The sequence below is a fragment of the Nuphar pumila genome, chromosome 14, assembly GCF_984573655.1.
Source record: "Nuphar pumila chromosome 14, dmNupPumi1.hap1.1, whole genome shotgun sequence".
NCBI classification, from domain to species: domain Eukaryota; kingdom Viridiplantae; phylum Streptophyta; class Magnoliopsida; order Nymphaeales; family Nymphaeaceae; genus Nuphar; species Nuphar pumila.
Window position 1 is genome coordinate 35,067,650 of NC_143262.1, and position 24,489 is coordinate 35,092,138.

At 35.0% G+C, this 24,489-nt stretch overlaps 1 protein-coding gene across 1 annotated transcript in view; it reads left to right on the forward strand.

The window, feature by feature from the left end:
• The window catches only part of DPE1 (disproportionating enzyme), an 87,257-nt gene that overhangs the window by 47,851 nt on the left and 14,917 nt on the right, over positions 1-24,489 (forward strand). Inside the window, exons 5-15 of the mRNA XM_089986750.1 lie at positions 10,277-10,355; positions 12,978-13,114; positions 13,239-13,397; positions 13,484-13,560; positions 15,131-15,270; positions 15,359-15,390; positions 15,461-15,535; positions 17,007-17,079; positions 17,188-17,276; positions 17,487-17,531; positions 17,889-18,041. Of these exons, the coding sequence (XP_089842876.1) occupies positions 10,277-10,355; positions 12,978-13,114; positions 13,239-13,397; positions 13,484-13,560; positions 15,131-15,270; positions 15,359-15,390; positions 15,461-15,535; positions 17,007-17,079; positions 17,188-17,276; positions 17,487-17,531; positions 17,889-18,041 (1,059 nt within the window). The remainder of the gene's footprint in view (positions 1-10,276; positions 10,356-12,977; positions 13,115-13,238; positions 13,398-13,483; positions 13,561-15,130; positions 15,271-15,358; positions 15,391-15,460; positions 15,536-17,006; positions 17,080-17,187; positions 17,277-17,486; positions 17,532-17,888; positions 18,042-24,489) is intronic.

The following is a 24,489-nucleotide window of genomic DNA, read 5'->3' on the forward strand; positions in this document are numbered from 1 at the left end:
GAATAATGATCATAATACTGATAAGAAACTTAAGTTTAATTGTTTGGGGAAAACCTTGCCCAAGGGGCGATACGGGTTAAGTACCTAATGCAGGTACGTGGTCTGGTTCAAGTATATTGGTAAGGAAATTAAATAATAACTTTTGTGCTTGACTGGTTTAAAGGCACCAAAGCACTTTGGGTGGGTTATGCAATTAATATGACAAAGGATTGGGACTGTTCTATGCACCTTGGTAAAATGACTAAGGTTGAGAATTTTACTACTATGATAGTAGAAAGAAGTTGGGAAAATGCCCCATACTTCGGGAAAATAATTAAATGAAAAGATTAACCTACTCAGATTCGGGCTTACCTTGGAGAGGGTAGGTGGTACAAAACTCTGGGGAAATGTGTTTAGTTTCGAGCGTAAAGCGACTCGTTGGTCCCAGTCCTCAGAGTTGGGGGACCCGGACTACCAAATGTGTCCTAGGTGGTAGTTCCATGTTCTTCTGCAGAAGTTAAGGATGCATCCTGTTTTGGTTTTGGCCTTTGGGAGTTTCTCTCGGTCACTGGCCGCTCCTTTGGGATTTCAGTCACAGTTAATAAAACAACTTTGAATAATATACCCCCGAACGTTCTCTTCTGTGATGGTTGCCTTGGCCCGTGTGTACCCGCGAGATAAGAAAAGATAAACATCAATTAGAATATTTTAAGTATCACAGTGATTGAAATTACTAGGGAGACATGCTTATATTCTTCCAGCATGTTCTGAGCTTGTGATGAAATGAAATACTGAAAGGTGTAGATATGAGATAATTGAATTCATATTGTGGTTGTCACATGATTGAGATGCATGTTGCTGTTGTTGCACAATTCGCTTTACTTGCTTATGTATATGTCTGTTACAGTTGTTGCATAGTCTGCTTCACTTACTTTTAAGCATTCAATGGAATCGGTGGCCATGATATATTTAAATGCTGCAAATGATATTACCTTATCATGAGATGAATTCTGTACTCCTGCAATGGTTGATTTGGTCTTGGTAGTGTTCATATATTCTAGCTAGAAACTTAAATTAACAATGTGCAGTAGTTTAGTAATGTTCATATTCTCATGCTATGTTTTATTATCCGTAATTAAACAAATCCCTTGCATACTTGTTACTTAGTATATTTGCCAAATTTACAGTAATTCCTACTTAGACGTGGTAGTCTAATTCCAATCAATTTACTATTTTCAGGTAAAGAATAGGGTTTATGAGCGGCTGCGGGATGAGGCATCGGATCGAGATTTTTGGATTTATTGTTCCAGGGATCGCTTGAGTTTATTGTAAATTTTAACTGTTCATATCATTTAAAACTCTGATGATTTTCATTAATATTGAAATGAAATAAATGTCTTGGGTTTCTCTCCACCGTAATGTCTCGAAATGCTTAACCTTATTTTATTTCTTGTTTCCGCTGTTATAAAAAAAAATCTTCAAATTTTGGGTTAAAATTTCAGGGCGTTACAAATGGTATCAGAGTTTGGGAACAATAAATCAAAGATCACGATCGTGCCACACCCTGTAAGCGCTCTGTGAGTATAATTTATTTTGTTTTATTATTGGTCATGTTACTTGTTCTTTTGTGATGCTCATATTAGCATATAAGTAAATTCACGTTTACAATTGATCAATTTTGACCTATTAGGTGAATGGCACATCACTTCTACAAATGATTAGCGTTTATGTTGTCGACTTATCACGCCAACAAATCATTAGTGTCAACCTATTAGGTGGATGATATACTACGCCTACATTGTTTCATTATAGATGACCTTATTATGATTGTCAGAATGGATTTAGCGTGCTTGCATAGCTTGATTGATGCGTGTATCATAGATATCTGAGTAAATTTCTTTGTAGATATGTGCATGTGTTTCACGGCGAAATAATCAAACGTGATATGAGATAAGAATTATCAATGCTCATGAAACGATCTGGATATTTTAGATACATATAGGATTTGAGTCCTGCGTGCATAACTCGAACTACGTAGAAGTTACGAATCTTGAGGTTTAGTTGATTCTTGATATATACAAGATCTCATTGTGACTCATGCGTTGATTACGCATGCTTCGAAGTTAAATTTGGAAAATGCCATATTCTTGGTGGCAATGATATGATGCATAGGATAATATGCTTTAGTATGATATGATTGAAATGCCACGTGATCGGAGGTTTTGAAAGCATGCGATATATGCTTAAGTTAAATAGTGAACTATGATTCATGGAACTTTATTGGTGAAAGGTGTGATTTTATGATTTATGTACCAGATGAAGTAATGATGCATATTGATGATATATATATGCTTGTGCCCATATTGGTGGCTACCGACCTTGAGAGCGGTCATTGGTAGTATCACTATTTTGGCACCTATTGAGGACCTTTTTAGTAAAGGATTATCTGTGAGGGTGTGTATGACCAAGATCAGGTAATCCGGCTAGAGCGGTAGATCTCCATGAGGTAATACATTGTCCAAGAACGGGCAGCCGCAAAGACGGTAAATTTCTGTGAGGAAGTGTACTGTCCAAGACCGGGTATACCATCTAGGGCGGTAATTCTGTGTGAGGTTGTGCATTTCCTAGACCAAGTGATCCGACGTGGATCTTGCTAATCTTTAATTAATAAAGAGTTATGGTAAATTAGGAGAACTTGCTGAGATTAACTGATATACCCAGTTAGAGATCAATAGATTTGACTTTAGTTATAGCAGAATCGGATCATTATTGATTTTAGATCTTGATACAATGTTATGTTTATGTCTTTCGTGGATATATGAGCAATTCTGTGAGAGAATTATGTCTTGAGCGAAATCTCGATTAGAGATAACTAACCGTGCAAAGCCTTGAGAAATAGGAATAAGTGGAGGTTAGTTAGGATAAAAGGTCTGTTAGAAGTAGCAAAGACAAAAACAACGATGTGGTTATGATAAAATAAAGAAAATTCCATCCAATAATCTAGAACAAGCTATAGGAATAACAGGTTGTGTCTATCATTCATGACTAAACAAGTAGAAAGTAGTGAACATACACTCTAACTGTTTGAGGTTAAGACTTTTCTGTGATTTAGTATATTTTGTCATCAAAGAAATCATATATGAATTTTGTCAAGACCAAATTTTAGCTCCAAACTTCTCTTAGAAAATCATGGTGTGTTGTCCTGGTTTTTATATATTGGGATATATGTTAGGAGCTCGCACACATACGTGCATCCTTGCCGATACCAATTTCCTCAGACTACGATCTCTACGGGAATCCTGCAATGAAATTTCGAGGACGAAATTCTTTTTAGGGGGAAAGGATGTAATACCCACGATTTTTATCAGATAAATAAATTTAGATTTCGGGGCATTACAACCGAGCTGCCATGCGCCCCTCTTTCTTCTGATTATTGCCCCTAGCACGCAGCCGCAACAACTAGTGTTGCCTTGGGCTCGGCCAGAACCAAGCGGAGCTCGGGCCAATCGAGTTCAGCTCGATCCCTAGTTGATTAGGGATCAAGACCGTCTCGGTTGGAAAACGACTTTAGCTCTATAGTCGACCTAGCTTGGCTCGACCCGGTCAACTCGAATTGGGTTTAGGTTCAACCCCTGCGACACAAACGTCGCTTATTCTGTTAAATTAAGTTTGTTGCATCGTTCTATTCGTAGCACGATAAAAACCATTTTCAGTGCACCATTCGGCACAATAGACGAGACACACTTACCAAGGCATGAGCTTTTAAGAACCTATGCTCAGAATTGTCAGAGATCTATCTCTGAGGTAGGAGAAAGTTGCGTATGAGAACAAATGACAGAATACTTCTAACTTATTATATATATGCTTTTAACTCAAGGACGCAATTTTGCGTATTCTTGTTCATTTAAATTATGTCATTTACTTTGCCGCCGCGTTGTAATGTACACAGGCTTCTGCTTATGCAGTTTATTTAGTCCGATGTACGGTTTCGTACACTGGGCATCGCTTACGCAATTTATTTAGTCCGCTGTACGGTTTCATATATCAGGCATTGCTTACACAATTTATTTAGCACGATGTACGATTTCGTATACCGACCATCGATTGCACAATTTATTTAGCTCAATGTGTGGTTTCACACATCAGGTCTTGCTTTATATCATTTACTTTGCTGTCGCGCTGTAATGTACACATGTTTATGCTTTAATATATATGTATTCTATATACGTGTATAACTTTATAAACTGTGCAATTTTGAGTACTCCTGCCTACTTTAGATTACGCGTGTATGTATTTAAAGACGCAAATTTGTGCATCCTTGTCGAGTCTCTATTTTTAAAAAGATTTCACATATGAGATTTCAAGCTCGCATTGTTTGCTGTCTCAAAAAGTAAAACAAGTATTTGGCATTTGCGTATTCGCAACTGAGTTTTCTCTTCAAACCAGCATAACATAAATGCTTTGACTACATAGTCGTAGGTAGTATGTACGCCCAATCTTTTTTTTTTTTTGTATCCGAAATGACTTGAATATTCCTCGACCTTAAGCATGGGAGTTTGAAATTTTTAAATAATATTAAGGTTTCTTTCCGGGAAACAAATATCCTTCTCATCATGGTGGTACTATCAGACATGCACGACATATTTGTACTACAGTGATTGGACGGAAGGTTTACAATAACTTCATAGTGTGACAATGCACGGTGATTAAAAAAAATCACATAAATGGTGATGATCGCCTTCACAAACAAGATGCTCGATTTGGTTTAAAAGACCAGAGCATATTGAATGGGTTGTTAGATAAAATAAAACCTGAGATACCCATTTATTCTTTGGTTCTGTCAAGGAAGATGATATGATGGTACAAAAACTCCGATGAATAAGTTGTTAACAAATATGCTCTTCGAGTAGCAATGACTTGGTGTCCCCAGTCATCGGAATTAGGGTCTGGGCTACTAAAAATTATCCTAGGTGGTAGATCCTATTGGCTTTTGCAGAAGTTCGGATGCATCCCTTACTATTTATGCCTTTGGGGAATTTTCTCTCGATCACAGGTCGTCCCTTTAGGAGCGAACTCAGCTAGTTGTTCGGGGTATCAAAATACGTAGAATAACAAACCCAAACAATCTCAGTTATTTCTACGTTTATCCTATGCGTACCCTCAGGTCAGTTAATTATCGAAATAAGATTACCTTGCTCATTTTACCTATTCTAAATTGCACGTCACAAAAGGAACAACACATCTTTGTCTTGTTTTGAATTTTGATATCTATGCATCTACCAGATTTTTATAAGTTTGACCTGTTTTATGGGATACATGTGATGATTAGTTTGATACGGCAAGCGATGATGTGATGGCGTGATGATATTAAGATCCTACTCTTTCTCTGTTGTTTCGCTCCTGAGCACGTTTTGTAATTTTGTACGAGGGTTTCTTTTGAAATTCCTTTTTTGTATAAACTTTAATTATCAAAAAGCTTGTTTTGAATCTATGTGGTTTCAATGCTTATATGGAGATACAAATCTAATCTGTAAAGGAAAGTTCGCCTCTAATCCGCTCAAGGTCCGTTGGCTTGTTATTTTAAACACCATTTCTGTTGAACTACCATTTTAAACTCTGAAAATTGATTGAGTGCAAAGCCTTTAAATTTTTACTAAAATGTTTACAAGTTTGGGATTTTGGGGTGTTACAGAATTGTTTTGTATCGGCTCAAAAATAATAAAAAATTATTACATGTCAATCATAGCATGCTACATGTTAAAGCCATTAAAATAATGTAAAATAATATTAAAAATATATTTTTTGGTATTTTTTTTACATTTATTAAAAAATAGCCGGTTCAGGCTTGCTGTATCGATTTTCTGCCTAGATGCGTATCAGCCGATATGCACTGATACCGATAACATTGGTATTGCTCTCTTCCTTTCTCTTTCCTCTGATACTTTCTTTTCCCTCTTCTTTCCTCTCTATTTTCTTCTTTGTTTTCCTCCACTTTTCTGTGTATTTGCAGGCATCAAGAAAAGACACCCAGGCTGAATAGAGCCATCTATTCTCGTTAGAGAATCCAAGTTGTTACAAGACCCAAAGATGAATTACAAGTGTGACCCATAGCCTTTATATAGACTCTTAGTTACCCAATTGTCCAGACTGACCTTGTAACAGCCCAGCCATTACATTCCCAAAATACCCTTGCCCAATTACATTTAAGGCCCTTACATCCCATCCCAATACCCGACCTGTCCATTGGACCCACTTGTGCACTACCCGATTCCATATAGAAGTCCAATTTGGCTAGGCTTGCATTGGAGTGGTACTGATCAATCCTATCAGGTGCGAGGTTCCTTGTTTTTTTCCCTGCTGGCCATCATTTATGATGCGTCCTGGTTTATCCAGTGCCATATGGCCACATTTTGTTATGATCTTTTGTCTAGTTCCATGACTCCATCTACCTGCCACTGACGTCCTCTCAGCCATTGGTGCAAGCCAATAACATACTTTTTCATAGAGACTTCATTTTATTAGCAGTAGCTGCTTCATAGGATGTGTATGTTTAATGTAGTTTTGGGTTGAAAAGTTAGCTTCAGGTTTAGATTTGGGAATTTTCAAAGTGATTTCACAGATGGTGATCTGGATTCTGGATTTGTTTTGGGAATTTGGATGGCAGGAGACCTCTTGAGACAAAGAACTTGGAAGTGTAATAATATCTTCTACCATGTCTAAGAATTTTGAGCATGGAAAGGCAAGTTAATGATCTTAATCTTCTATATTTGTTTGTGCCATGTAATAAGATGGCAGTGTTGAGGTAGTAAGAAGCTTTCTACTAGAGTGTGCCAATCATATACTTCTGTTCATGCAAAAATGTGTTTCTAGGGTTTGAACCATTCCTACTCTTGTACGTCTCTATCCTGTCTCTGCAGGGATGTGCAACAAAATTTTTAGTGCATCTGTATCCTAGTAAAATAATTAAGTTTTGAGCAATGTCATCAGTATCGGTGTGTATTGGCTGATACACATATTATCGGCAGAATTTTGATATGCTGCAGGCCCGATTCGGCTATTTTTTAATAAATATAAAAAAATACCAAAAAATAAATTTTAAATATTATTTTTATGGTTTTAACACGTGTCACCTAATGATTGACACAATGTTTTTTTTATTATTTTTGGGCTGACACAGAACGATTCAGCTGTGTATTGGTATCGACCGATACAGCTAAATCGGCAGCCCAACGATTCAGGGCCGATACTGACAACATTGGTTTTGAGTGACTACTTTTTCTGGCTACTGGTGTAGGTTGAGAACAATGACATTTTGTATGATTCCTTGTCGCCGGATGCAACTTTTGTTCATTTTGCTTTATATTAATGAAATTTTCCCTTTCTCCAGAAAAAAAGGGGAGGACTGTGTGTAATATGATTTGGTGTCCGTGTACTATTTTCCTTAGGATGTTGCTATTGATGTTATTTTAGGTTATCTTGATGGATTTGTTTTATTCTTGCATGTATTACTTGGCCTTGAATAAAAAAACCTTCCTTGTCCCAATATTATTGTATATGTGTAATGACCCAAATAGGGGCCTCTCGAGCCCAGGTTCGTGAACGCTAGTTTCCAGAGGAAAATTACCAAAAAAACCACAAAATCATGCCATTTTTTTTCATAATGATAATAATAGTAAGGTCCATTTATCCATCAATTAGCAATGATTACCATTCCAATAAAAAAAATTTAAACATATTCTCAATGAAAAGAAAATGCAAAGATGAAATAAAACACTACAAGTACTTTATTGTCTAATAGTAGCCGAGTCTGAGTCCAAGATTACGTCCTTCGATCAACAACAATCCTTGAATCTACAGTTGTAATTAGGTGGAGGTGAGTGTACAACTCAGTAAATTCATATTTACAAATAAGACACAATCGTTACAAGTGTAGTGAGCTCTAGGCTCTTAATCTTAGTTTAGTTTGCTAACTAAGCACACATGCTATTTATGAATTTTATCTCTCTTTATTGTTTCTCTATCATCATTCTCAAAGTAGACATTCACATTCAACACTAAACAACTATTCTGGAAATAGCCTCCTTGGGCGTAGTAATCCATGTAGACAACTCAGAGTCTACGATGCTGGCTAGACATATGAACCAGTCACAATAACATAGTCCAAACCAGCCCAGACCGTGGACTCACAATCGTTGCAGCTTGCTCGTCGGGAGCCTCAAAATACTCATTGGTAGCTAGCCGAAGAGCCCGAGAGGCTATACCTGCTCTCAAGGTACACGAGGAGTTATATCATTCCCCAAGGTGTCTAAGGAGTTAAATCTACCCCCAAGGTTTGTGGTTCATGCTACATCCTACATCCTACATGTGTCTAGTGGACAATGTTTTCAACCCCTAAGGGTTACCTAAGAATCCTGAGTAAATCCCGATGTACGAACGAGGTACATATACCCCAAACAATGCCCTAGACCATATCTTTACTAGTAGAGTTCTTTATCATACTCTGTATTGTTATCCTATATGCATCATTCTTTCAACTTTCAATTCTTGGTGTTAGTGCATTATACAATAACCAATGTATCTTCACTAACTACTTTTAATATGTATTATCAAACACATATCATATTTCTAAGAATAACAACCCATCACAAGGTCAGTTCATTACGTCACGATACTTACAATGCCTCTCCCAAGGCATAAGCGTGAAATTCTCAGGACAAGTCCTATCTTGAAACTTTGAAACTCTACTCTCATTTCTCAAAGTCAAACATCCACATTTAACAACAATTTTCATGTATCAATGTCATGATTATCTCTACACAGGATACATTCATAATCGAAAGCATGTTACAAGTTAAAGAACATGAAATATGTGTTAACATTTTTAAGCATCATATCGAACACCAAAATTATAGATTCCTAAGCATGCTACTCAGTTGTTCTATTCAAAATATGATAACAGTAGCATAATTATCACACATGGAATCACATTGCAAGATGCCTAAATTAATCATGTATTTTATTTAACTAAGGAGAAATTTGCAAATGTTCACTTACCTGGAAAGCTTAAATTATAAATCTAAGGAATAATATTAGTCATTTCGCAAATTTTGATATGAAATAGACAAAAATTTCATATCATCATTTAGAGTTTCGTCTTGTAAAAATTATGAAAATATCCCTAAGCTTTCGTGCCAAATTCTGACTCTATTTTCTCAGAGTTTGTCATGTCTCCTGCTAATGGATTCTACACGAAAAGAAGAATCCAGGGATAAAAAAATCATTTGAATCCGATATCGGGGTGAAAAATTACGCCTAATTTACCAATTGAGCATAATAAAGGCAAAATGGTCTTTTTACTTTTCGACCATCTTTGAATTCATAGAACTTTATCCCAGATTTGTTTTGTGATGAGTCTCGTTTTGTCTTTACACCACACCTAATTTACACTCATTTTGGTTTCATTAGATCTTTTGATTGAGTTTCAGATTCAGATCCAATCTTATTCTAATGTGGATCATTTAAGTTTTCAAACATAAACCTGATTGGATCCTGGATCCGATACGACCGATCTAACCATTGTTCATAATGGGTTTGGTACTAGTGTGGTGTCAATGATGGAATGAGCTTGGGTTTGAATTGAACCCAATTGGATCCAAATTTGTTTTGGATCTACCACACGTCAACAAGATCCGATCTGAGTTTGGATCCGATTCAGATCCAAACCCAGTTCCGACTCGTATGAGACATTCACCATGTTCAATCTACACCTATATGTATATATATCCACACACACACACACACATATATATATATATATGCGTATTTTCATTATTTTTATTTTATTTATTTCTAAAAACATGACCGACTCGGTCTATACCGAGTCGGTTTGTTAATAGCAGACCCGACTCGGTCTCTCAATAGTAGACCCGACTTGGTCTGGACCGACTCGGTCTGCCAGAAAACAAACCCTATTCATTCTGGAGTACACCAACCTCTACCCATTTAATGGGAGAGGGGGGTCCCACCTCTTTACACCGACCGAAGCAGGTGGGTTCGAACCCACCTGGTTGGGTATTACAATATGAAATAATTGTGAATGAATTTGTTTCTTTCTAGCCCTTTTGCAGGCAGCAGAGAGCCTTAATTTAAGTGCTGGGGAACTGAGAACTGTTATCTTGATGGATTTATTTTATTCTTGCATGTATTATTTGCATTGAATAAAACAAAGACCTTCCTTGTCCCAGTATTGTGTATAAAAGAATTATGTGAGTGAATTTGTTTCTTTCTAGTCCTGCAGGCTGCAGAGAGGCTTGCTCTAAGTGATGGGGAACTGAAAAAGCAGCTTGAGATCTTCCGCAAGGCACCAGAAATTTCAGGTTATATGTTCTGGAGTTCTTAACATTATGTCATTTGAATGGATCATTTTGTTTCTTCTTCCTAAGTTATCATTGATATTTGTCACATATAATGGTTTGATTTGCGTCAATCCTTGCACACTGAGTTCAGAGTTCAATATCAAAAGTTTCATGAGCTGATATCTGACCTATGTCACACAGACACTTCAAGACACTCCACGCACACAGTCAAGCCAGTGCCACACATAATCAACATTGTGTCATTAACTTTATTTATTTCCTTTTATGTTCTTATTTACTTGTTTTATATGCATTTTTTTTAAATCTGTCATCAATTACATTATATTTCAATTTCAACGTAGTTTCATTATTTGATGTTCTTAATTATAGTGATTTAGGGTTGCTGTTTTATACACATTACATGCACATACATACATCTATGCATTTATATGTCTGTGTCCCCTTGTCCTAATTTTCGAGGATTGTCGTATCGTACTAAGTGTATCCGCATTGTGTCCCATTCCTACATCTGTATCCACTTGACATAGTGTCTGGTTGATGGATGAAAAGAAACAAGGCGGAAAAGGCAGTAGTCTTTAAGAATGAAAAATTCCCAAATATGTGTACAACAGATTTACACATTTTCCTTTGATTTTACCCCTTGCAGATGGTTATTTTTATCCTAATTTTGCTGGAACAAGATTATTGGAAGACAAGGTTATGAGAAGGATGAAAGTGATTCAGTCGCATATTCTGCAATGGCTAGAGAGGTGTACACACTAGATTTAGAATACTTGACTCACACTGAGGCATTGCCCAGATAGTTGCATGAAGCACTTAAACTGTTGCATACTATGTCACATGGGTGCGGGTGCGGTGCAATTTTAAAATTTTTGGACACGGGGACTCTGCTATATATATATATTTTAAAATATATATATATATATAATAATATATCCTGTGTGCATATATGTGGATATTGTCCTCTAAAGTTTGGCACCAGCATGAGTGTTTTTATAAACTTTGCAAATTGTTTTTTTTTTCTGGGGCTTATGTTTGAGGCTTCGCTGCAAAAAATGTACATACTGCCAAGAAAAGGAAAAGATAGAAATGTCAAAATTTCTCAAAAAATTTGTCTGCACATAATTATGATGGTTATTTGTAGTGAACCATCCTTGACATGCATGGGCAGGGATCTCACACCCAATTTGACAGGACAAGGAATCACGTAATGAAGACTTTCAATTCCAGAAATCCCACCATAACAAAATCTTAACACAAAGTCCTTAATTTAACAGAACTACTAAAAGGACCAACAGAGACTCCAGTTATTCTAGCAACATTTAACACAAAATGAGAGTAGCTTAAGAAAACCCAGTTCAACCAGAATAAGCGGTGACTCAGAAGCCCCAGAAATGATTTTTTTTTACCTTAAAATGGACAATTTTTGGACTCGGTCAACGTTGACCGAGTCCAAAAAAGGATGGACTCGGCCTCGACTCGTTGACCGAGTCCGACTCGGCGTTGACCGAGTCCGGGCCGAGTCCAAAGCCGCACCCGTGTCGGGGCGTGTCGACTCGGGTGCGGTGCCTCCCTAGCCGAGTCCGTGTGACATAGGTTGCATATGTATCAACGATGTGCTAATACTTCTCTCCTTTTTTTCTCAAAATGAAAAAAAAAACTTCATTAAGGGCCTGTCAATTTTCTAGAGAAATTTTTCATGTGGGAGAAAGATGTCCAGAGATTGTGGGGCCCATACATTTCTCCAGGTCCTATTAAACATTTAAATTTTTTCTCCTGGATGAAGTTGCCAGCTTAAGCAGTTTTTGTATAGAGAGGGGTTGACCTCAAGAGGTCCAACTTTTTTCTTCATAAAAGTGTCTGCATGATTTTCAAGCTTTTTACTCTTTAAAACCAAGAAAGTGCAAAATTTTTCTTTTGACAAAGAATTCTGGATAAATTTGGTTGAATGATAAAATGTCTTGGGCTATCAAATCACCCCAAAGAGAGCTAAAGAGAGAATAAGATGACAAGAAATGGAAAAAGAAGCTTCGTTACGTGAGCCAAAGAAAGATTAAGATGGTATGGAGTCACCATTACAAGTTTGTACTATCAGTGACAAATATTGGTATTAGGATTTTCTTGATGAAGGAAAGTCTTGCATTAAATTAAAAAAAGTTTTTTAGGGAAAACCTATTGAAAATAGCATATATAAAAGTCTATTAGAATTAAGAAAATGATAATATACCAATAAAATTACAAGTTTACAACATTTTCAACATAGCTAATATTTTGAAAATGATGTGATGATTCTAAATATGCCATTATGATTTTATCTTTTCTTGAAAATATCACGATAAAAATATGACATTTTCAAAATATCACCAATATTTCTGATTATCGGACTAATACTTTTCTCCTAGTTGCTCATGCTTGATAATTTATGGCTATATCTGCCATCCGATTTCAATGGCACCCATAGAGATCTTATTATAACTGTAGCATGTCCTTACTGAGTGCACTGCGAGGAGCTTATTTTTATCAGCTAAGCAAGTAAAAAGGTGAACCTGCATTTTCTGTAAGTACTTTTTGCCAAATAAAGTAATATTGTCGGCATCAAGACTAATACGTATACTTTTCTAGGTTGGATCGAGGATGCTGCTCTTTTTGCTGCTATCGACAATACTCTAAACACATTGACCTGGTACGAGTGGCCTGAACCTTTAAAGGATCGCCATCTTGTAGCCTTGGAAGAAATTTACCAAACACACAAAAAATTTGTAAGTGATTAAGTAGCATTTGAAGCTTCTGTCCAGGATTTAAATTTCTTTAAACATTTCTAAGTTGATCTCCTAGCTGATAAGTGATAATCAATATGTGGCATCCTTTTAATCTACTTTGCAGATGGACATATTTATTGCTCAGCAGTTTTTGTTTCAAAGGCAATGGCAAGCAGTTCATCAATATGCAAAATCAAAGGGAATCTCCATTATGGGAGACATGCCTATTTATGTGGGCTATCATAGTGCAGATGTTTGGGCAAACAAAAGCAAATTTTTGCTGGTAAATAATAGTTGCTGGATTTGAGATTACTTTGTCAAGTAATAAGAAATGTGGGTGATTTTTCAGCTACTTTTCTCCAATTGCAGAACAGGAAAGGATATCCTCTTCTTGTCAGTGGTGTTCCTCCTGATTTATTCAGTGAGACGGGCCAACTTTGGGGCAGGTAGTAACCATATCAACACTTAGATGCAGAAATAGGGCCTATTGCATTGGTTTTCCTCTCTTTTACTATTGAAGTCCTGAAATTAATCTTGGGACCAATATCATAAATATCATTGTTGGGCATTTCTTGGCAAGGGATATTGTGGGCAATTTAAAAATGTTTTTCTTTTGAAAATCTTGGAAAATACTTTGCAAAATTTTTCCAAATTTGAAAATATGTAGAAATAAAAAGTTACAGAATAAAAATATATGTTATAAAGTCTATATGAGAGAGAGATATGATAAAAATGCAATGGATTTAATTTTGGCAGTCAGTTTTAATTTATCATGCTTTTCATTTATATACTGGTTATTAAATTTATCACAAGAAACATGAGAAAAAATATAAAATATCGGTGATATTTATGACTATGCTTGGGATTGTAAAGCCCCCAGTTCCTGGCAGTCCAGTAGTGGAGTTTAAATTTTGAAGGGCTGATGATCACCAATATGATCTTTCTATTTGGGGCAATAATGAAATTTTAGGAACTAGATTAGTTTCCATATTGGTTGGTTTACCATTATTTTCTCTCAATTCAAAGATTGTTTACTTTTCTCTTTGTTTAATAAACCAAAATTTAGCAGAACCTTATAATTGTATTGGCTCTACCTATGTTGTCAAAAGCACCAGCCAGTGCCTAGTCAATGAGCTCCTAAAAGGCTTAGTTGGGGACTAGGTGGGACTTGTTGTCCTAGTCAGCACTATGGAAAATAAAAAAATTCAAAAAACCACAAATTATAATAAATTGTAAAACATAATAGAAAGCACATTCAACACAATTTATGAAGTTAAACAACTGAAACTAGAAAAAAACACATAACTCATGAATGATACTACACAATTAAAGAAAACACAGAAACTAATCAATTAAAGTAAGCACATTCAGCAAATTTATAAAGCTAAACAACTGGAACTAAAAAAACACCTAATTGATGAATGAAACATATGTACATATCTGTGAAAACCACATATATATGTATGTATGTATATAAGGAAGATGTATTATTAATATATATATATATATACACACACACACACACACACACACACAAGAAAAAAAAGAAGTGAAAAGGAAGAAGAAGAAGAAGAAAAAATGAGCCCAGTCTGCCCTTAGGTGTGGGACTGGTCAGCCAAAATGGGATCAGTGCCTAGTTGCTCTAGCCTAGGCGCTGAGCTGGCACCTAGGCTGGCTAGTTTCAATTTTTGACAACATAGGGATCTACCATACATAAATATGTGATGGAGCTGATACACATGCATCAATGAACTGAACACACTCATGAATACAAGAAATTGAATACCTAATAGTTCAAACATTAAAAAATAAAATAAAAATAAAAGATATATCAAGAACATCTTTTGGACTGTGAGATTACTGATGATGACAGACATTTTTTTTCTTATTCCTCCCTGTCTCTCATCACCTTTCTGTATGTAGTCTTTTATAGAAATCTTTAACTTTTGTACCATATGCTCTTATCTGGTGCATGATGTAAGCTCATACTCTGTTGTTTTGTTGTTTGTTTTATAGTCCTTTATATGATTGGAAAGCTATGGAAAAGGATGGTTTCTCTTGGTGGATACAGCGAATAATGCGTGCCTATGATCTTTTTGATGAATTTCGGATAGATCATTTTCGTGGATTTGCTGGCTACTGGTCTGTTCCTTCAGGTAATATCTCTTAACAATTATGTAACTTTTAGACCATATGTTACAATTAATTAGATCTGTCAGGTACTAAAACAATGGAATTTTGCAGAAGCAAAGGTTGCAATGGATGGAAGATGGCAGGTCAGTTGCTTCATTTGAACTCTCAACTGTTTATTCTATGTTGTATACTAATATCTTTTTTTGGATATAGGCTGGACCAAAAGAAGCCTTATTTGATGCAATAGCCAAAGCAATTGGAAATATCAGTATAATTGCTGAAGACTTGGTATGTAATTAGCACCTATATATGGTACAAATTTATAATTGCATCAGGTTGACTGTTCTGTTTGAAATATTTTTGCTAAGACAGTCACATGATTTAATATTTTTTGCATCGAGCTTGGGAGTTTGTAGCATGATGCAAACATAATCCAGCCAAGAGAACCAATGTCCATCTGAGATGTCTGAAATCAGAAAATATGAATTCAAATTCAATGATTTATTGGTCAAGAAATCAGATGTCACTCAGATATTTGTTAAAATAAAGTCTTTGTTAGGAAAATCTGAATACTTTTCAATATCAGATGACCATGGGTTCTCATAAATAAGAAGACAAAGCATGTTTGGGAAGTTGTCTGGTGTTGTTTGATGATGTCCCTTGTACATTTGTCAGGGGATATGTTTCATATTTGCTCAGAAAGATTTCAAATCAAGTAAACGTTTTAAACTTTTCTGGTGTGCTACACCAACTGAAGATCCAAGGATATGTGTCAAAGTGATACAGCGGCTCCATGATACTGCTTTCTGATAAATGTTAGCATGAGTTCTTCTTTTCGTGTGCAAATGGAAGTTAGAAATATAACCAATCTTTATATGTTATAAAAAAATTTATATGGATTTGGAATTTAAGCTAATATTTAGATCTGAGAGGGATAAAGTGAGATAGGTGGATGGTTAGTTTGTACTATCATAACAAATGGAGTCTCATGTTCAAATCCCATGTGGGTTATCTCCTAGCTTACTTGTCAAAAAAAAAAAAATTAGATCTGAAAGTGAGAGAATATCTGCAGTAGTTTCACCAGCACTGTTTGGTAGTTTTTTTGTTGTTTCTGATCTAGGATTATCTTCCAGAATGACCTTGTGATTGTTGACAAGACACATGACAAGTTCAGCCTACATGCAAATGTTAACAATTACGTAGGCGATGAGAATGCTGTGAATTGCATGTGATGCAATGCATCTCTTGATGAGAATAACAATCGTAAGCAAGAAACTCTAAGGTGTTCCACAGCCAAATTTTCTCAGAGAAGATGGATTTTGTGTGGTTGTATGTTAAGATCTCTATGAGGGAGGAAAGGGAACAAATTAGATACTGGGGAAGTACTAATGAGAATAGAATAAAACTAGGGAAATCAAGGCAAAATAAAGGCTTGTTTGGAGGTAATGCCTTGCCATAATTTGTTCCACCTTTTCATCTCAAAAAGTGCATGGCATACAATGTTGAGAAGTCCAAGACAGAGAGCAAAAAGATGCCAGCTGTTATGCTGTTAAATGACTTGACAGTAATAAATAGTTCCACGATTTGTCTTCTGTCTTTTTAAATAATGTCACTTATTGTCTAAAAATATCTTGTAAATACTTTTTCTATTGAATTATAGAAAAAAATGTTCTCAGATAAGAATTGGAAGGTTGTTGCTTGTGCTACCATTTGCTTATAATCGTCTTCCTGGTTTACTGATATTTGATCTTTTAAACAGGGGGTAATCACGGATGATGTTGTTAGGTTAAGAAAAGCAATTGATGCTCCTGGAATGGCTGTTCTTCAGTTTGGTAATTCTTGCTAATATATTCTATAGGATAAATTTTCTCATTTCTGCTTAAGATATTTCAACATATTTCTTTTATCATTGTAATATCTTCATTGCACTTATGTGGCAGCTTTTGGAAGTAGATCAGATAATCCCCATTTGCCTCATAATCACGAAGTCAATCAAGTTGTTTATACTGGAACTCATGATAATGATACGGTAGGATTCTTCTCGTGGTTGCTTCATGACAAATTTTTTCTGGTCAATTTATGTTCACTGTGGAGCACTAGTTCTGCAATAAAATTGATATTACATGCCTAATCTGGATCAGCCTCCTTGCACCTACAATTTATCTGCTTTGAGCAAATGTGTCTGAATCAAATTTCTGCTCCATTTACTGTGCTCCTCATGTATATACTATTTCTCCAGGCTCTTGGCTGGTGGGGAAGTTTGAAAGAAAATGAAAAATCAAATGTAAGTTTTTATGTGGATATGGTTCACTCAAGATTCAATGCAGGCTTTTTCATTTGATTTTACATCAGTTGCATGGACTTGGACCCCAAAGGCTGTGGTTTCACATTGATTTGGGAAACTTTATTGGGGTTTTATGTCAACTGCTGGGTTGCACCCAATCATCAAGCAACTGATAGTGAGCTTATAAGATATTTCCGAGTCACCAGATGCTTGACTTAATACTCACTGGGATTTCAGAGTTGTTTTTTATTAATATGGAGCTGCGACTTTGTCATGTTTTTCTCTTTATTTGTTGTAAGAGGTGTAATTTGTGGCAAGATTTTTACTCATGTATGACATTTGACGTACCTATTGCAGGTTGAGAGGTATCTTCACCTAAGTGAGAAAAGTCGCATCCCATGGGCATTAATTGAGGCTGCATTATCATCAGTTGCACGAACTGCAGTGATACCCATGCAAGATGTCCTTGAACTTGACAGCTCGGCAAGGATGAATACTCCAGCCACCCAGGTTAGAAGAAAGAATTGTACGATTTGCATTAAAAAAATCTGTTCTTTTACTAGATCTTTCTAACAGAACCACCATTTTGAAAGGACAGTAACTGTACACTCTCTCTCTCTCTTGCTTAAGGTTCATCTTTGAGTTACACTTAATGCATGTAAACAAACATGAAATTCTTGAAAAACTTGTTCCAGACTGAAGTTGATAGTTTTTTTATTCTGCCCCTGTCCTGCGTCATTGGGTCTAGAGTCTTGAATAACATATTTTCCTTTTTTCATTAGCATTATCCAAGCCCAAATGATTTTGGTGTCACTGGATCCATAAACATCCACTCATAATCTGCATCCAGCACATATGCGGTTGGTTCATTTGTTGTTGCCACTTAACTCCATCCATGGAGAATGCATCTGAAATGATGATTTTAATTGCTCAAATCAGCTACTTATTCCTATTCAGTAGTAAGCCTTATATTAGTGCCTTATTGTCATGAACTGAAAAGTATGCCACTAGCAGAAAGAATTACGATAATATTTACAAAAATGTTGAAGTTCAAACCATGGGATTTTGGCATAATGGTAATAATGATTATATTTTGGAAACATTGGCATTAAATAGTTGTGAAATATCATGTTTTATTTTGTTTTTATTTGTATAGCCTTTTCTTAGTTTATTACTTCATTATTTTTGTAAATCCCTTGGTATCTTTTTCTTTTTCAGGTTTTGTGCAAGAAACATTAGTAACATCTTTTTCTTTTTCCTTTCTACATGCTTTTAAACATTTTTTGCCTTTTAAACAAGACTTTCTTAAGAAAGATTTTTAAATTTTATTTTCCCTCTAAAATGCCTCTCCAGAGAGATTACCAACACTCATTCTGGTGATTTTTCTTAAAAGCAAGAAACAAGTGACATGTCAACCACAAAAATGGAAAACAAATTCTTAAAATTACAATGTGAAGCGACCAATCTGAAAAGATCCAATCGAAGAAATATCTTCATCTGTCCAGCGCACCATCGCAATCATTCAAAGGTACTGCTGCAATATTTCGTAAATATCCTCAACCTCTCTTCATATAACCCCAACCTCAGACAACCTTGTGTCTCCCTCTTTCCAAATCAGCCACCGCAGCTGAAATAGAGCTACCTATACCCCCTTTTCTGAACTAATGTTGTCAGAATAAGGTTATATGTACAAACGTAATAAAGCTAATATATATATATATATATATATATTTTATAATCTTTGTACATTATTGTAATAGGTTATACCCATTACGGATATTTTTGGTCTTTTTAGTCTTTGTAATAGGCTGTACTCATTAAGGGTACATTTGTATTTTTTTATTATTTCATTTTTCCTTTTTAAAGGGCTTTTTGGTCTTTTGGCCAAATAGAGCTATTGGGGGCTCCCAATGGCTCTATATGAGCCCTTCTCTTGTATATAAAGGGGATCTCCCCCTTCTCTCATTTTATGCTTGTCTCAAGCATTTCAATGTAAAGTATTATTTATATTTTGTGTGTTCTCTCTCTCTAATACTCTTTGTGAGTTGTTTGTGCTAGCCCTTGTGGCTTATTTTATTTTTCCCGTTAGTGGCTTTTGTGTTTGTGCACTCTTTGTAGCTCTTAGTGGCATTTATTCGTGTGCATTTGGTTTCATTACATGATTTCATAGCCCCTCGGTGTTCTCACTCTTAAGCATTGGTGATCATGCTACTCAAAGTATTCGTATCAATGTTGTATGTATCATACAGAATCGTACGATACATATGTTACTATTTAGAATATCGATACGATACACATTTGTATCGCGATACAGGTGCGTATCATAGTTGTATCATATGTATCGTACGATACATGTCCGTATCGTATCATATCGTACGACACGAGGTGTATTGTACGATACATGGTCAACACTCTTAAAAAATGGTCAAATCGTAATTTTTTAATTTTGGGTTTTAAAGACCTCTTGAGGGCTGACTCCCTCATTTGTGTAGAAGCCATTAAAGAGGTATCCACACACTCTAAGACTCGTGAGAGCCATTTGGGGGCCGATCCGTGCGCAAGTGAGAGGGCTTTTGCGGTTTGCTAAAGTAAAAGTACATTTTCACCATTTTTTCACTCAAGAAAGTGGGTTAAGGTAAAAAATATTTATTATGAGTAAACTCACAAAGCTACCCTAAAAATTTTTTTGCCTCGAGGGTGCTTCTCCTCTACGACTCCCGTCAACTTACCGTGAAGTTGGATCCACGAAAATTAGTGATTTATATCAAGGTAGAAATCAGGCTCGACACTCCAATAAAGATGCATCAGATGATCCGGCATGGCAATGAGGCACACAAGTAATAAGTGAAAACCGATTGAAAATCCAGTGCAACTAATATTTTTGTTTATATAATATGAAAGTATGAGTCTTGTGGCATGTTCTTAATTGCAAGATATTTAATATTTTGCATTGTTCTTATGAGATAGTTGATGTTTGATGATGTCTTATGCAGCTCATAGAGACATAAATGCTTCATATGTGATTTTCTAATTGTATTTTATACCATTCATTATTGTTTTGCATGATATGATTTTTTTAGAATTTTTGCTATTTTTTCTGGTTTTCTTGATTTTTTTGGATTTTTGAATTTTTTTATTAAAAAATTATGATACTTTACGATATGATATGATCTTAATTTGGGACCGACCGATACGGGTAATGATACGATACTTACAACCTTGGTTCGTAGTGTTCGGCGTGGTTATGTTGGTGGTGATCGTGTTCATCCTTAACCATTCCCTTTTTTGTCTCTTTTATTTTTCTTCTTCGTCATGGCCGTGAAAGATTCAAAGATCTATTTCTCCTTCATAATGTGGGTGTCCATCATGAAAAATCACCTCAAAGGCAAAAAAAACTTTGGGATTATGTTTGTGGTACCATATCCGAGCCTATTCTTAAACTCACCGAGAAGGAAGGAGATCAAGCATAGATTCTTGTTGAAGAAGAAAGAGAACAAGCCATAATTGAATATAATCCAAAGTTGAATATTGAGAAAGTGAACATGCCAAAATCTTGATGTAGTTTATGAGCAATGTTCAACTCAAAATTTGTGCCACCTTGCAAAATTCAGAAAAGCCAATGAGGCTTGGAATTTCATGAAGGGTATGTATACCCAAAGAGGCTTAGCAATGCAATATTTTTTGGAAGAAAAAGTAAAGCTACTAAATAAGGGGATTTGAATGTGCGTGACTACTTTAGCACATTATCCTCTTTGTGGGATGAACTTTTCCTTCTTGAACCCAAATGGGTATCCACCGTAGATGTTGAACTAAGGCAGGAACAAATGGAGAAGGAACATTTTTTCCAATTTCTTCATGGTCTTCGCCTGGAATTTGGGCAAGTTTGGTCTTCCTTATTACACAGGACATCCCCACCTCTTCTAAATGAAGCTCTTGCCGAAATATGCCAAGAGACTTGTTTGCCTATGACCAATGTTGTGAAAAGCGTTGAGGCGTAGCGAGGCGTTCCCACCAAAAACCGAGGCGAGGCGTAAGCCTCGAGGCGCAAAGCGTAAGTCTCAGATTTTTTTTTGAAAACTTTTAAAAAATTATAAAAAAATATCTAAAAATACAAATAAATAAAGAAATGCTTTATTGATGAAATAACAACCAATAAGAAATAGAAAATCTCAAATAATTACTAAAAAATATGAGATTAACATATAAAAGTAACTAAAAGCTGATTGTATAACTGGAAAATATATGAGATTAACCAAAAAAGGTTAAAATATACTAAGAAACTTATTACATAACTGAAATAACTGAAAAATATATGAGATTAACCTACAAAAGTTAAAATATATGAGATTATTCTAAAAAATATGAGATTAACATATAAAAGTAACTAAAAAAATGATTACATAACTGGAAAATATAAGAGATTAACCAATAAAAGAAAAAATATACTAAGAAACCATTTACATAACTGGAAAATATATGAGATTAACCAACAAAAGTTGAAATGTATGAGATTATTCTAAAAAATATGAGATTAACATATAAAAGTAACTAAAAAACTGATTACATAACTGAAAAATATATGAGATTAACCAACAAAAGTTAAAATATATTAAGAAACTGATTACATAACTGGAATAACTGGAAAATATATGAGATTAACCTACAAAAGTTAAAATATATGAGATTATTCTAAAAAATATGAGATTAACATCTAAAAGTAACTAAAAACTGATTAAATAACTGGAAAATATATGAGATTTGATGAGTTGTGGAGCCTGATTCAAAGTTTTTGCCCTTGCAGGAAGAAATTTTTTTTGGGGCTTATGTTCGAGACCCGGTTTCTTATGGATCAGACCCAGTTTATTGTTTCCTTCGGTTGTTTCTTGCTCGTGGTTTTTGTAACAAGATTAACCAACAAAAGTTAATATATATACTAAGAAACTGATTACATAACTGAAATAACTGAAAAATATATGAGATTAACCTACAAAAGTTAAGATATATGAGATTATTCTAAAAAAATATGAGATTAACATATAAAAGTAACTAGAAAACTGATTACAGAACTGAAAAATATATGAGATTAACCAACAAAAGTTAAAATATATTAAGAAACTAATTACATGACTGAAATAACTGAAAAATATACGAGATTAACCAACAAAAGTTAAAATATAGTAATATACTAAGAAACTAATTACATAACTGAAATAACTGGAAAATATATGAGATTAACCTACAAAAATATTTTTGATTATGTCTGAGAAGTCTTGTTGTAATTTTTTTTTTTGCGCCTTAGGCTTGTGCCTTGAGGCACAGAGGGTCGCGCCTCAAGGCGAGACACACATTTTTTATAACACTGCCTATGACGAAAGAGGTTGATGAAGTTCATGTTGTTTCAAGACTTGGAAACAACTTGAAGACATATAAGCCTCCTCACTTTTGGAGGCCTAACAATGGAGGAAAAACAAATTGTTTTAGCATTTTTGTAATGAGTGAGGACATATCAAACCTGATTGTCCTAAGCTCAAAAAAAAGGTTGCTTTCATTGGAGAAAAGTTCCTTAAAGCAATTGAAGAGCCAAAGAAGGACGAGGGCCTCAAGGAAACCATTACATAATTAACAGAAGCTCTCCAACAATTTTTAAAGACAAACTCTTCTACTCCATCCACATTCGGTGCTGCAGTCTCATCTCCTCCCGGTATGTTTTCTTGGATTTTTAACTCGAGTGTTCGTTTCACGTTACTTCGAACGCCTCATTCTATCTGAACAAAGCGCCAACTCATTTAAAATTTTTGTTTCTACCGTCGATGATACATCCTTAGATGTCAAAGGTATAGGAAACCTCAATAAAGTTTTAAGCAAATCAAAAGAATTTTTTGTTCCAAAAATTAAAGTTATTTCAAAACTTAATTTAAACTTTTTTTCGGTTTCTCAAATATTCGATCATAGTTGTAGTCTTTTTTTCACCTACGGATTACTCTATGCAGGATTTCCGATTTAGGAAGCTGATTGGGCAAGGCACAAAAGACTTGGTCATTCAAATGCATCTAAATTGTATCTATTTTCTTGAAACAATTTTGTAATGAAAATGAATTTACTTGCAATGATTGTATTCTTGGAAAATGCATTATTCTCATTTTTCGAATAGTAACTTTGTTTCTAAAAAACCCTTCAAGTTTGTGCATTCGAATGTATGGGGACCGGTGTCGGTCATGTTAAAGGGAGGATATACTTTCTTAGGTTCAAATCTGATGCTTTTTTCATCTTTAAAGAATTTCATGTTCTTATCAAAAACCAATTTCAGACTAATATATCTATTTTTAGATTCGATTCGAGTGGTGAATATATGTCAAACGAATTTCAAAATTATTTTAAACAAAATAAAATTATTCACCCAAGATCTTACCCAAAAACTCCTAAACAAAATGGTCTTGTGGAAAGGAAGCATAAGCCCACTGTTGAAACAACTAAAACCCTTCTCATTTTAAAAAATGTTTCAATTTTTTTTTGGGCCGAAGCCATTCTTACCGCTATATATGTTATCAATAGAATGTCTTCTTCTCTTAAAAATATTTCTCTTTTTGAAAAAATTGCTCAAAATATCCCTAGATTTCAAAAGATTAAGAGTTTTTGGTTGCAAATGTTTTGTTCTTTTTCAAGAAAAGAATAAACTTTCATCAAAAGCTCTTAAATTTGCTTTCATAGGCTATGATGAAAATAAAAAAAGGATATAGATGTTATGATTTTAAGAATAACAAAGTATACATTTCAAGAAATGTGATATTTCTGGAATGTCAAAATGGTTTTGAACAAAGTGAACCTAAGGAGGAAGTGGATTACTCTTTTCTTTTTTATTTGTTACCTAGAAATAATTCCAATAAATCAATTAATTGTAATGACATTGAATACGGTGTTGAGGGTGGGATTCTTGATTTTGATAGGGATAACTCCCTTA